The sequence below is a fragment of the Barbus barbus genome, assembly GCF_936440315.1.
Source record: "Barbus barbus genome assembly, chromosome: 34".
NCBI classification, from domain to species: domain Eukaryota; kingdom Metazoa; phylum Chordata; class Actinopteri; order Cypriniformes; family Cyprinidae; genus Barbus; species Barbus barbus.
The window spans coordinates 21,246,382-21,261,885 of record NC_136762.1 but is presented as its reverse complement, the minus strand read 5'-3'; the positions used below and the strand labels follow the sequence as shown (position 1 = coordinate 21,261,885).

Sequence of the window (15,504 nt, the reverse complement as noted above, 5' to 3'; positions counted from 1 at the left end):
TGCAAATCAATTCTGAGAAAAGCAAACACAAATTCCCAAAGTTTCATTTGCATTTTGATACTTATTCTGAAATAAATGGTTTAATTTGATATCAAACCATTGTGTATAAAGTTCAAAATTCAAGAGCACTTTATATCTTACAGCAGTTTATTTATTTTTTCTTTTCACTAGATCAATTATGTTTTTTTACACAACAGAATGCAGTTACTCTCAGTACCCCAGCTATTTTGGCACTAACGCACACAGATTTTGCCATTTGACAAAAATGAGAGACATTTGTATTTGATTATATTACAATGCTTAACGGAAGAATTCAAAGCCACTGCTTCAGGATTGTGTGTAGTGCGGTTTTTCTGACAGAAATTCATTATTATACATGACTTACAAAAAAGTTTAAATTAAACTGATTTCAGAAGTATATATCATAACCCTCGGAGAAGCACATGCGTGTTTTATTTGTAATAATTTCTCTATTAATGAGTGCATCTTTAAACAATAACTAGCTGATATGCAACACACAGAATTTGGTTATTTATTGCACCTCAAAATTATATTGCATAGGATGTCAGCTGTTTACCAGCCCCTTTATTGCCCAGCCTAATTTTGAACAATTTTTATACAAAAAAAGGAGAAAACATACAATAAGTTTGTTCCCTATACAGGTACATCTAAAAAAAATTAGAATATCATGAAAAACTTATTTCAAAAAGTGAAGCTTTCATATATATTTTGGATTCATAACATGTAAAGTAAGACATTTCAAAAGTTTTTTTGTTTTAATTTTGATGATTAGAGCTTACAGCTCATGAAAGTCAAAATCAGTATCTCAATATATTAGAATATTTACATTTGAGTTTCATTAAACAACCATCTCTACAGTATAAATTCCAGGTATCTCTTGTTATTTTAAACCACAATAATGGGGAAGACTGCTGACTTGGCAATGATCCAGAAGATGAACATTGACGCCCTCCACAAAGAAGTCACAGAAGGTCATTATTGGGAGGAGTGGCTGTTCAAGGAGTGCTGTATCAAAGCATATTAAATGCAAAGTTGACTGGAAGGAAGAAATTGGGTAGGAAAAGGTGCACAAGCATTTGAACCTACTTTTCACTGCTGGTTATACTCTGTATAATTGTGTATGTGACAAATAAAAATCTTGAAGCAACAGGGATGACCCAAGCATGAGAATACTGTCAAGCAAAGCTGATTCGAACACTTGTGAGAGCTTCACAAGGAGTGAACTGAAGCTGGAGTCAGCGCATCAAGAGTCACCAGCTCAGACGTCTTCAGGAAAAGGGCTACCAAGCCACTTCTGAACCAGAGACAACGTCAGAAGCGTCTTACCTGGGCTGTGGAGAAAAAGAACTGGACTGTTGCTCAGTGGTCCAAAGTCCTCTTTTCAGATAAATTTAAATTTTGCATTTCATTTGGAAATCAAGGTCTGGAGGAAGACTGGAGAGGCACAGAATCCAAGCTGCTTGAAGTCCAGTGTGAAGTTTACGAAGTCAGAGATGATTTGGGGTGCCGTGACGTCTGCTGGTGTTGGTCCATTGTGTTTTATCAAGTCCAAAGTCAATGCATCCGTCTACCAGGAGATTTTAGAGCACTTTATGCTTCCATCTGCTGACAAGCTTTATGGAGATGCTGATTTCATTTTCCAGCAGGACTTTAGCACCTGCCCACACTGACAAAACCACTTCCAAGTGCTTTGCTGATCATGATATTACTGTGCTTGATTGGCCAGCCAACATGCTTGACCTGAAACCCATATGGAATCTATGGGATATTTTCAAGAGAAAGATGAGAAACAGTCGATCCAACAATCCAGACGAGCTGAAGGCTCAATAGTGCCTCAGCAGATCCACAGACTGATCGCTTCCATGACATTCCTCACTGATGCTGGAATTTGTGCTAAAGGAGCCCTGACAAAGTATTGAGTGCATAAATGAACATACTTTAAAGTACTTGAACTTTTCTGCTTTGCAAATCCTTTTTTTGATTGATCTTAGGAAATATTCTAATATTTTGAGATACTGGATTTTGACTTTCATGAGCTGTAAGCTCTAATCATCAAAATTAAAACAAAAAAAACTTTTGAAATGTCTTACTTTACATGTTATGAATCCAAAATATATATGAAAGTTTCACCTTTTGAAATAAGTTACAAAAAAATTCAGTTTTTCACGATATTTAATTTTTTTTAGATGTACCTGTAGAATAAAGTACAGTCTACACAACCCAATCTCATTAGAAAATGTAACAATTTTACAAGGCAATTTTGTATGAATTCATTCAATGTGCTTCATACATAGACATATTTAAAATAATAATAACCATAAAGGTCGTCCCTTAAACCTAAACGTCAGTGGGGAGTAGGCAGATTGTATGGGAACATATGAATTAGATTGTACGAATTTATAACCACCAATTCACCAAAACATAAATAGTTACAAATTGCCATGGGAGTGCGCTGTATATACTGTATATTTCATCTTCCCTATCATGATAAACAGATAAACCACCAAACAGATTAATGTAACATCTGATCTTCATTAACATGTTAATACATATTATGATGGGGTTTTATAACCTTGCCCAAGACAATGTAACAACACGATTTGTTTCTAATGTGGGCAGAAGGTCATTCAGCAGTCCTGGCGCTCGCTGCAGGTCGAAGAGACGCCAGCTCTGGAGATGAAGAGCTTACCGCTGGGACAAACGCACACTTCATATGTGTTGTACATTCCCTGAGAGTCACCTGACGTTCTGGCTTCTCCCACAGGTAATGTTGGCAGACGAACACTTTCAGCATCTAAAATCAACTGAAACATACAACGAAAACCTTAATAATGAGGTATTTAATGAAAGGTTAGGCCACACTTTATTGTAAGATGTCCTGTTACACGTGCTACATGAACTTACTACTATAATTACAATAAATCATGCATAATTACATGCTACTAACCCTGAGCCAAACCCTAACTATATAGAAAGTACAGTGGTATGCGAAAGTTTGGGAACCCCCTGCAGAATCTGTGAAAATGTGAATAAATTTAACAAAATAAGAGATCATACAAAATCGCATGTTATTTTTTATTTAGTACTGTCCTGAGTAAGATATTTGACATAAAAGATGTTTACATATAGTCCACAAGACAAAAAAATAGCTGAAATGATTACAGTTTTTCTCAGTCGCTTTGGTGCATTTCTCGAATCATCCTTAATATTTGCAAAGAAGTAAGTGCATTTCTCAAAACAATTCGTACAAACAGCACCACTCAATAGATTACCTGCAAAAGCCTGTAACTTACTCAAAATCTTTAGTTCATCTCTCAAAAGTATTTGTCAATGAACATATCAGTGCCATCAGAATGAAAAGTCCTTGCGTCACTGTTCACAAACAAGATAGTCAAAATACTTAGTCATGTTGTCAATATAACAGAGCACTCTGTTACAGTAGTATTACCTGATGTAAACTATGGCAACAGTTTGGATGACAGTTACTGTAATGAAATGCAGAAGGCTGCATTTCTTAAGAATGCCATATATCCTTTCAAAAGTACAAATTTACACATTACTGCATGAGGGATATTGATTGAAAGAGACTGTTTCGAAATGAGGATATGGTCGTTCTCCCAATGTTTAACTGCACCCTTCAGCCATTGTAAGGGCATGATTGACAACATTATTTCATCTGGTATGCACCTCTGTCCTTGGCCTCTTCTTCCTCTTCCTCTGTTTTGCATCCTTACTCCTCTTCTTCCTCTCGTCTGTTGACCCTGATCGTTTTCTGGATATTCATCCATCGTCAGAATTTGTAACTTTTGTGTTGTCCTCTGTCTATATATGCTTTCCAATTGAAGGGTCATGAAATGCACCTTTGAGCTATTTCAGAGAATTGGTTTATAATTGGGTGATCTATATTCTCTTCATTAGTGAAAGTCAAGATTCACCTGCAAAATTCATAGCAAATTTACAAAAAGTCTAATCGAGATCTGTAGAAAATATGCTTGACAGTTTATGATAACTAGATCAACCATTTTGCATTTAATGACTAATGACTAGATGTTTTGAGGGGAAAGACTACTCCACAGAGAACTATATAATACATTTTGATCAACATGACAATAGCAACTGATAATGTAGGAAACCGCAGACAAATGTGCATAATCAGTTGCATGAATGTACCAAAGCAATCGCAACTTGTTCAAAAGAATGAGAAACTGCTTTTATGATGTGTGACTAGATGATGTGGAGGTTGAACAAGTAGTTTTGAAAATTTCATTTCTGTTCTGAGAAATGCCCCAAAGCAACTGAGAAAAACTGTAATAATTTCAGAAATGTTTTTGTCTTGTGGACTATATGTAAACATCTCATATGTAAAATATCTTACTCTGGACAGTACTAAATAAAAAAAAATAACATGCATTTTTTATGATCTCTCTTATTTTGTTAAAATTATTCACATTTTCACAGATTCTGCAGGGGGTTCCCCAACTTCCGCATGCCGCTGTACTTTCTATATGGTTTCGGGTTTGGCTTAGGGTTAGTTGCGTGTAATTATGCATAATTTATTGTAATTATAATAGTAAGTTCTTGAAATACCTTGAAATACTTTTTTTCCACATAAAAAAAAAAATTTGTACAAATATGAGCGTTGGTATGGACTTAAGCGTACGCAGCTCTAAGATCAAATCTGAGCGTATGCACGCTTTATAAATGAGGCCCCAGGCGTCTGTTTCAACTAGAGTTTCAGAGATACATATATTATGTACGTATATCTATGTCTTGGACTGTGCTCAAATAATTAAAACAATCAAGAGTCATTATATTCTTCCAAAAATATGAGTTATGCCAGCTCATGGATTGATTTTAGCTCCATACCTCATCAAATACTCATGAAAAATCTGATAAATCTAAAGCTTTCAGGATTGCTTACCAGTCCTGCAGTTGAGTGTAGCTGAATATCAAAGTGTGCCGTCACATCAACATTTCCAGCCATGGCTTTGACGTGAACGCCTTTTGGGGCATCCATGCTGAGAGAGCGTGTTGGAGACTCTAGTCTTAAAAGATAGGGAAGGCTTATTAGTTAGCACATTGCAGTGCATCGTTTAGACACAAGATGGCCACAAGATACTCTCAAATTCAAGAGTTTGATTCCTACAAACTGAGAGGAATCTGCATGACTGTGGGCATTACATTTGCTTGTGAAAGACATTTTTAAAGCAGAAAAAAGTAAGCCTTAGTTGAGAAACAGATGCCTTGGTAACTCGGGTCATCACACATTACAACTGGTTAATTCCCTGCTGGAAACTTCTAAAAAAGTTATTTTAGGTAATATAATCAGTACCGCCATTAACTTAATGGGCTGACCTTATAAAACAAGAATGTTTTTGAAAAATTGCAGAGTTACAAACAAGCTGCCAATTAATTTAACTGCCAAAACTGCTGTAACGGAAGTGAAAATGTTAATATTTTATACAGTACTTACTTTAGCTCTTTGTTAAGTACAGCTTTGACCATTGGAGTCCTGACAGAATGCTCAAAGATAGCACCTTCTGGACCTGTCCAAACACCAGAAAACTTACAATTATACAAAGGAAGTGGACAAATCACTCAGCATTGGGGGTGACATCCATATAATCACATCATTGCATTTATTTGCTTTATAGATTATCCAATATATTATTATATTATATAACATATTATATTTTTTCCTGTATTTATTTTTGTATGTATTAAAGCATACAATGCAATACATGTATTTTAAAATCAGGTGCTGCCACACATACTACATTCATGATTAATTAATCTACATAGTTATATATTATAATATTTTAAATAAAATATATTATTTTTGCAATTTGAGAATTGGCATGGAAATGTTCTAAATTGTAAAAAAAAAAGGAATGTCCTGAAACAGGCTTCATTCTTTAAATAAAATATAATTTGTTCAGAGGGAGACAAAGGCCATTATTGACAATACAACATACATATTACATTTACATTTAGTTATTTAGCAGACGCTTTTATCCAAAGCAACTTACAAATGAGGAAAATAGAAGCAATCAAAACCAACAAAAGAGCAAAAATATGTAAGTGCTATGACAAGTCTCGGTTAACCTAACGCAGTACATAGCAAGCGCTTGTTTGTTTTTTATAAAGAAAAGTAGATAGAATAAAAAAAGAAACCTAGTGTCAGATAGATGCAAAGACTAATAAATACAAAGAAGACAGATAGTTAAAACAGAATTAGAAAAGAGAGTGATAGAGTTAGAGTGCTAGAGTGTGTTTTTAGCCAATTCTTGGAGATGGCTGAGGACTCAGCTGCTCGGATTGAGTTGGGCAGGTCATTCCATCAGGAGGGAACAGTTAATGAAAAAGTCTGTGAAAGTGATTTTGTGCCTCTTTGGGATGGTACAATACTGCGTCGTTCACTTGCAGAACGAAAGCTTCTAGAGGGCACATAAGTCTGAAGTAATAAATTTAGGTAAAGGAGTGCAGAGCCAGTGGTTGTTCTGTAGGCACACATTAATGCCTTGAATTTTATGCGAGCAGCTATTGGTAGCCAGTGTAAATTGATGAACAGAGGTGTGACGTGCGTTCTTTTTGGCTCATTAAAGATTAATCTTGCAGCGGCATTTTGGATTAATTGTAGAGGTTTGATGGAACTGGCTGGAAGACCTGCCAAATAGAGCATTCCAATAGTCCAGCCTGGACAGAACAAGAGCTTGAATAAGGAATTGTGTTGCATGTTCCAAAAGAAGGGGCCTGATATTCCTAATGTTGTTTAAAGAAAATCTGCAGGGCCGGGCAGTTTTAGCAATGTGGTCTGAGAAATTCAGCTTATCGTCAATTATAACTCCAAGGTTTCTGGCAGTTTTTGAAGGAGTTATGGTTGATGAGCCTAACTGGAAGGTGAAATTGTGACGAAGTGATGGGTTTGTTGAAACCACAAGCAGTTCTGTCTTGGCCAGGTTGAGTTAAAGGTGATGGTCCTTCATTCAGCAAGAAATGTCTGTTAGACAAGCTGAGATAGCTGAGATAGCGAGCAGCTATTGTCGGATCATCAGGATTGAATGAGAGGTAGAGTTGAGTGTCATCAGCATAGCAGTGATATGAAAAGCCATGTTTCTGAATGACAGAACCTAGTGATGCCATGTAGACAGAGAAGAGAAGTGGTCCAAGAACTGAGCCCTGAGGCACCCCAGTAGCTAGATGTTGCGACTTGGATACCTCACCTCTCCAAGATACCTTGAAGGATCTATCTCTGGGGTGCGGTTCCTGAGATGCCCTTTCCCAATAGGGTTGACAGGAGGATCTGGCGATTGACCGTATCAAAAGCAGCGGACAGATCCAATAAGATAAGTAATGAAGACTTGGAAGCCGCTCTTGCAAGTCTTAGGGCTTCAACAACTGAGAGCAATGCAGTTTCGGTTGAGTGGCCACTTCTGAAGGCAGATTGTTTGCTGTCCAGGAGGTTGTTCTGTGTGAGAAAGGCAGAGACTTGGCTGAACACAACTCGTTCAAGTGTTTTTGCAATGAAAGGAAGAAGGGAAACCAGTCTGTAGTTCCCTAAAAGAGTTGGGTTAAGAGTGGGTTTCTTAAGAAGTGGGGTTATATAAGCCTGTTTAAATGCTGAGGGAAAAACTCCAGTGTGAAGGGATGTGTTAACGATGTGAGTGAGTGTAGGTACAACTGCAGGAGAAATGCCTTGAAGGAGATATAGGATCAAGCGGACAAGTAGTAGGATGGTTGGAAAGGATGAGACTTCTGCCTCAGAGGGTGGCGAGAAGGATGTGAACAAGTGTATATTTGTTGGTAAGATGTGTTTGACAGTTTGTGGTATGGAGAATTGTGCTTTGTAATTTTATTAATGAAGAATGTGGCAAAGTCGTCAGCTGTTAGAGTTGATGAAGGAGGGGGAGGAGGAGGACAAAGGAGGGAGGAAAATGTTTAAAGATATTACATAATATGTATTAAAATACCATATTATAACATATTAGATAATAACATAACATATTAAATAATATATAAATTATTATTTTGCAATATGAGAACTGGCATGGAAATGTGCTAAACTGTAATAAAAAATATACTAATACTAAATAACCTAAATGTCCTGAAGCAGGCTTCATTCTTTAAATAAAATATTATTTGTTCTTCTTTTTGGGGTGAAATACGATTTTAATAATGCTCTTGACAGGTATGAGATTCACCTTTGCGTAACAAAAATCAAAATAGCTCTAGGCTAGTTTAGATAAAGTATTAATATTTAATCTAGTGTGTAAACCCCTTTGTGCATCATGGGATACCAGGCATGTGTTGTTATGGCTGGATCTGTTGTTTACAAAATCTCAGTGTTTAACCAGTTAATTAATGGGGCTGTTTCATATGTTAGAATATACTTACTATTCTCATCATATTTTTCTTAATTCTTTTTGAACTAACATTTGAAGTAACACAATAAAGTGCAACATCGTAGACAATGTACTTCCTAACACTATAACAGCACTAATAATACAACAGAGCATTTCCTTTTCTTTTTTTTAAATGCAGGTCTATTTCCAGGCTCACCTGTTACACGGAGCTTTCCTTTTCCCACAACGGCTCCATTTACATCTGCATAAAATAAATTTTCATCATGGTTGGAACTGATATTAAAGTGTTGGCCAAAACCTTCGGCCTGACTGGGACCTATTGAGAATAGAAATAAATGGGTAGAGAATATATGTATTATATATATTCAAACTGAATATTGATAAAACAGACTATATTTATTCTCATTAAATATGCAGATTAACTTTCATATCCAGTTGTTCAGTTTTATGTTGCCGCTGGGCTCTTAGCTCATGCATTTTCTGTGTGACCCATTTGATTCACCCTGTAAAGCCTGACATATTGATAATGGAACTACAGTGGCCCAGTGGTACACAACACAACAAAATCTCCACAACACAACGGAAACAAGCCGCAATGCAATGAAATCAGCACAACACAACAGAAACAAGCCGCAACACAGCAGAAACAAGTCGAAATAAAACAGAAACTCAAGTCGCAACACTACGGAAACAAGCCGCAACAAAACGGAAATAAACCGCAATGCAACTGAAACAAGTCACAACAATCAAATTAGCACAACACAGCCAAATTAGCACAAAATAACAAAATTAGTCCAATGCGTTGTGTTGTGGAGATTTGTTGTGTTGTGCACTACTGGGTCACTGTATTGAAACATGTATTGACCATTTAGACAAAAAAGAAAAAAAAAAAAAAGAGAGAGTTGGAATATGTTTGTTTTTTTGTTGAGTATCATACTTGCTCAGTATCACACTTTTATGGCTCGTATAATTTGATGTAGTGAGAATATGGATTGGATATAAGATGAAATTTTGGCTGTAATGTAAAACAGAGAGTTCTTTATAACATGTATGATGATTGTCAGTGCGGTGGTTATCCAAAAATGAAAGATATACGCGATGCGGAATGAGCAATAAACACACTAAGAAAAAGAAAGAGCACTACCACAACACAATGGACATAACTTCAACACGAGACAAAGAAACAGACAAGAACTCAGGGTTTAAATACACAGAAAATTATGATTAACAGAATGGGGAACAGGAGAGGATTAATCAAAAACCACTGTAACAAAAGAAAACATGAACATGACTGATATATTAAACTGCTTATTGTTATGATCAAAGCTCTGTAGGTTTTGGATCAAAACTAATAATGCAATGTAATTCAATGATGACTGAGAGATGTCAAAATCATGTAATCAACCAATAAATGTTTTGTGTTTCTCATACCTACGGACACACTTCCTGTTACATCACCATTGGCATTGCGAGCATTGAGCGTAACGTTTTCAGAGGAGTGCACCAGAAGAGCTGAATCCTGTAATGAAGATGAGAACGAACAAAATGGCCAACTAAATCAATCTATTTATCCGTGTTTAAGTGTATGCTTAACTTTAAATACCTCTTACCTCCCTGGAGTCAATTTCCTGGGCATAGACAGGGAACAAAAAGTCTGATTCTCCCTCCAGTCTCAGTCCATCTTCATTGACCTGTAGGTATCCCATGCCTTCCTGCAACAGCCAACAACACAGAGTGCTTTATCAGCATCAGTGTGACTTCATGTGACAGCATGCAGTGGCCAGCTCAGATAAAGAGGCTCAACCAAGGGCAAAATCTAAATATGGCTTAATTTTTCTATTAAAAATGGATTACATATGTGATCTGAAGTTCTTTAAGGGAAGTTCTCTCACCGTATTGAACCACATGACTCGCAGGATCCAGATCGTGAGGGCAAAGTTCACCACCAGAATGATCAGGAGAAGCAGAACAAACAGATAGAGGCAGCGTTTCCTCCAGCCGTAGATGCCGATCATGTAGATGTACTCAGTGACTGGAGCCAGAGCCCCAGACTCATCTGTGGTGGTGAAGTACTGTTCACGCACCATCTAGTAATGAAGATTAGTGGTCAACTAAACATTAAAACTACAATTCATGAAAACAAAAGTTATTTTACAGCCTGGACTAACATTGCTTTGTCATTAGTCAAATTATCTGATACATATTAGAAACTGATTAACCTTTTTCTTTGTTTGTACCACATGATTTGATTTGGTAAAGGCAAGTTTGATAAGCAGTGAAGAAGTTTTGTGTGTGTGTGTTTGTGTGTGTGTGTTTTTCTAAGAAATAAAATTAAAATTCTTTTTAATTCTGAAATTAAAAGTATGCTCATCATAGAAGCGGTATGTTCAAATCATTGTATTTATGAATTGCATTTTATGCATTAACTACACATTATATTGTATATATAGCAATATATATATATATATATATATATATATATATATATATATATATATATATATATATATATATATATACAACAACCAATATTGATAACCGGAATATTAGCTGTTTATTTGTACTTATAAAGCAATTATTATGCCTTATTCTGCACGACCACATACATAAACTATACCTAAACAACTACTTTACTAATTATTAAAAAGCAGAAAATTTGCAGTTTATTGAGGGAAAGCCCTTAATTAATAGTGAATGTGTTTCCTATTCTAAAGTGTGACCAAAATGGGAAACAGACATAAAGGAAAAACGTATTAAGAAATATCACTTGCAGAAATTAATACTATGGGTAAAAATGTATTTAAGTATGCTAAGTATGCTTCAGTATGCTAGTGTGCTGAATTATTAATCTAATGACCCAAAACACCTAGCAACCACATACACTACCGTTCAAAAGTTTGTGGATGGTAAAATCTTCGGTAAGAAGTCTGTATTTATTTTATCAAAAACTCTATAATCATTAATAAAATTAAAACCATTAGTGCACAATTTTCCACACCACAATCTGTCAAGCACATCTTAGCTAACATACACTCGTTGACATCCTTCTCTTCACTCTCTTGAGACAGAAGTCTCCAAACTCATCCTTTCTAATTATCCTACTACTTGTCAGCTTGATCCTATTCAATCTCATCTCCTTCAAGGCATTTCTCCTGCAGTTGTACCTACACTCACTTATTCATGTCATTAACACATCCCTTTACACTGGTGTTTTTCCCTCAGCATTTAGACAGGCTTGTATAACCCCACTACTTAAGAAACCCACCCTTAACCCACAGACTGGTTTCCCTTCTTTCTTTCATTGCAAAAACACTTGAACGAGCTGTTCAATCAAGTCTCTACCTTTCTCACACAGAACAACCTCATCGACAGCAACCAGTCTGGTTTCAGAAGTGGACATTCAACCAAGACTGCCTTGCTCTCATTTTTTGAATCCCTAAGACCGGCAAGAGCTTCAATACTTATCTTGCTGGATCTGTCCGCTGCTTTTGACACGATTAACCACCAGATCCTCCTGTCAACCCTATTGTCAAAGGCCATCTCAGGAACCACACTCCAGTGGTTTGAGTCTTACCTCTCAGATAGGTATTTCAAGGTATCTTCGAGAGGTGAGGTGTCCAAGTTGCAACATCTAACTACTGGTGTGCCTCAGGGCTCAGTTCTTGGACCACTTCTCTTCTCTGTCTACATGGCATCACTAGGTTCTGTCATTCAGAAACATGGCTTTTCATATCACTGCTATGCTGATGACACTCAACTCTAACTCTCATTCAATCCTGATGATCCAACGATAGCTGCTCGCATCTCAGCTTGTCTAACAGACATTTCTTGCTGGATGAATGGACCATCAACTTCAACTCAACCTTGCCAAGACAGAACTGCTTGTGGTTCCAGCAAACCCATCGTTTCATCACAATTTCACCTTCCAGTTAGGCACGTCAACCACAACTCCTTCAAAAACAGCCAGAAAGCTTGGAGTTATGATTGATGATCAACTGACTTTCTCAGACCACATTGCTAAATCTGTCCGGACCTGCAGATTTGCTTTATTCAACATCAAGAAGATCAGGCCCTTTCTTTCGGAACAAAAGCTTCACAATTCCTTGTTCAAGCTCTTGTTCTGTCCAGACTGGACTAATGCAATGCTCTCTTGGCAGGTCTTCCAGCCAGTTCCATCAAACCTTTACTATTAATCCAGAACGTAAAATGCTCATTAAAAACATTTTTAATGAGCCAAAAAGAATGCACGTCACACCGCTATTTATCAATTTGCACTGGCTACCAATAGCTGCTCGTATAAAATTCAAGGCATTAATGTTTGCCTACAAAACCACCACTGGCTCTGCACCCCTTTACCTAAATTCATTACATCAGACTTATGTGCCCTCTAGAAGCTTCCGTTCTGCAAGTGAATGTCACTTTATTGTGCCATCCCAAAGAGGCACAAAATCACTTTCATGGACTTTTAAATGAAATGTTCCCTCTTGGTGAAATCCGAGCAGCTGAGTCCTTACCCATCTCCATCGGCTAAATTGGCTAAAAACACATCTCTTCCATATTTATTTGACCCTCTCTAACTCTAGCACTCTCTATTCTAATTCTATTATAAAAAATAAAAAAACTTGTCCCTTTTGGACTTGCACTCTATTCATTTACTGCTTGTAAAATAAAATAAAAATAACACTAGCTTTTGCAATCTTTTTGTATTCTATCTATTTGTTTTCTTTATATTTATTATACAATTAACAAAATAAAAAATGCCTCTAACACTAGATTGCTCTATTCTTTTTTTATTTTTATTTTGTAATTTAAAAAAAACCTTGCTATGTGTTCTGCGTTAAGCTAACTGAGATTTGTTATAGCACTTGCATCTCATTGCTCTTTTGTTGATTTTGATTGCTTCCATTGTCCTCATTTTTAAGTATGATTTTTACTAAATGTAAATGTATAAAAACAGTAATACTGTAAAATATTGGTACAATTTAAAACAATTTTTTTTCCAAAATATAAAGTTTAATTTATTCCTGTGATGCGAAACTGAATTTTCAGCATTATTAATCCAGTCTTTAGAGTCACATGACCCTTCAGAAATGCTGATTTGCTGCTTACAAAAAAAAAACAGTTGTGCTGCTTAAAATGTTTGTGGATTTTTCAGGGTTTTTGGTGAACAGCAAGTTCAAACAATCAGCATTTATTTGACTAGAAATAATCTGTAACAATATAAATGTCTTTACTGTCACTTTTGATTAGTTTAATGCATCATTGCTGTATAAAAGGAAAATATCTTACTGACCCGAAACTTAGCAATGTGCATTTAAAAACATCTTAGTAACCAGCCTCACATTTTCTTGATAAAATACAAATCTCATTATATATTTTCTTTTCTGTCAAAACAGAGATCTCTGGTTTTTGTCAAGAGAGTGCTGTACAACATTCACTTTGAATCAAATCCTGAGTGAACATGCCATTGTCAGATGAAGGAAAAACTGAAACACAGCCTTCGTGTCTCCACAGCAACTCATCTCTTGGGTTTGGAGTTGCATGATCCAATTCCCATTCCTTTCTAATCTCTTTTAAAACATAATTTCCATCCGGTAATTAAACATTCATACTATATCAATGGCTGCAGAGGATCATTAAAGTCGTACAAGAAAGTAAACATCTTGACTCCACAAGTTGCTCACAGACAGCCTCTCTTTCTTTCTCGGTCTCCCTCAGGACTTTTTTCCATTAACCCACCCCACTGATGCTCTTTCACTGTTTCCAGTCTTGTCTAAGCTGCCAAGAGAAAATATTACAGCAGAACACTGTCTTTCCAAGCCACCGGAGTCTGACTTTGTTTTTAACAGAGATTCCGAGATCCTCGTGGTGTCAAAGCTGGACCTGATCAAATATCAAGAAGACCCAGGAAGACTGAGCAGGCGTGATATTGCTCTGTTTCTGTGGATTTCTGCTGGAGGATAAACAGTTATGAGGTGGGAAAACCAGTTCTCTGAGGAGCCCAGATAAGAGCTTGTGGAGAGAAGCTGTGGGCAAACATAACAAGCTGTATGAAGTTCTCCCCACTCCGTCTAATCTTGCTGTCTGCATAACTCCAGAGCGCCGTAATGCCTCGGCCTTCTAAAAATAGGTCTCAGGACCGTGCTCGCATTTTAAAGAGGAAAAACAGTCAAAGTGTTTGAAATAATGATCAGAGTGCAAAAAATATGACTGGGAATTCACATGTTCGGCCTCAGAAGTGTGACTATTTCTTCATTTCAGTAGCTAATATTTTAACAACATGGAATAGGGGTTAAAATACAGTTCGGTGCAAAAGTAAGTTGTATTTTTATTGGATATGTTGGCATTTTAATACTTTATTTTGGATTATATTAATGAATAAAGATGATATAATTTACTAAACTACAATGAACACTGTTTATTCAGTGTATACTGTGATTATAATCAGGTTTTCATTCATTTATGTCTCCAGTTATTCCACATTTTCTGGTCATATAAACATTATTAGGCATGAGAACCAAGACTGATATTAAAAATCAAGTCACAAATCAAACTTGACTAAAAGAATAAGAGTTAAAGTGTGACTTACCCTTGCTGTTTTATTGTGATCTGACACACTCCTCTGCAGACTCGAATCTGCTTGTGTTACGCAGCAGTGCTCCGATCCATCTGTCTGTCAAACCCTCAACAGCTGCCTTTCATAAATCTGATTCTGGATCAGTCTCAGCGCAGACACCCCCCCCAAACTTCCTCTCAGGAGCTCTGCTCACATATCTTTCAGAGGTCTCTACACCTCGTGTTACACAAACGTAAGACTTCAATGATCACTTAGGAGTGGATTCATTAGCGAGACCCATAAACACCAGTAGCTAGTTTTGTTGTTTCTCGGGGAGGGAGGGAAGGAGGAGTAGAGAGAGGGGGGGGAAAGGAAAAAATGACTGCCAAGAGAGAATTATAGAGCGTTTTCTGCACTTGTTTGGCTTTTATGCATGTGAGTCACTTTCTAAGCACGAGCTCTGGATAGGACACTAAAGTTAGTGGCTTTGCTCATTGAGGATATCTGCTTGTCTGTTGGACAGCGAGTCTTTCTCTATAAAGGCTGGTCACACTAAAACAGGAT

At 36.6% G+C, this 15,504-nt stretch overlaps 1 protein-coding gene across 2 annotated transcripts; it reads right to left on the bottom strand.

Annotated features, from left to right (window-relative positions):
- Positions 1–518: 518 nt before the first annotated feature.
- sgcg (sarcoglycan, gamma) lies at positions 519–15,454 on the bottom strand. 2 transcript variants are annotated; one of them, XR_013782836.1, is made up of 9 exons: positions 14,974–15,454; positions 10,277–10,471; positions 9,995–10,096; positions 9,816–9,903; positions 8,581–8,700; positions 5,495–5,567; positions 4,943–5,066; positions 2,087–2,825; positions 519–825 (listed from the first exon to the last, which is right to left on the bottom strand). XR_013782836.1 is itself a non-coding variant. In XM_079392375.1 (8 exons), the coding sequence occupies exons 2-8, from the start codon at positions 10,469–10,471 to the stop codon at positions 2,649–2,651; spliced, it is 879 nt and encodes a 292-aa protein (XP_079248501.1). In that variant the 5' UTR covers positions 14,974–15,454; the 3' UTR covers positions 519–2,648. The 2 variants fall into 2 exon arrangements, 1 of the variants encoding a protein (XP_079248501.1); XM_079392375.1 differs by having other exon boundaries at positions 519–2,825.
- Between the last annotated feature and the right edge of the window lie 50 nt (positions 15,455–15,504).

Coding starts and splice junctions, on each gene's coding strand:
- sgcg (XM_079392375.1), bottom strand. CDS start 10,471: ATGGTGCGTGAACAGTACTTCACCACCACAGATGAGTCTGGGGCTCTG. Junction 9,904..9,994: donor AGGAAATTGACTCCAGGGAG/GTAAGAGGTATT, acceptor TCTTCATTACAG/GATTCAGCTCTTCTGGTGCA. Junction 8,701..9,815: donor AACAGGAAGTGTGTCCGTAG/GTATGAGAAACA, acceptor TATTCTCAATAG/GTCCCAGTCAGGCCGAAGGT.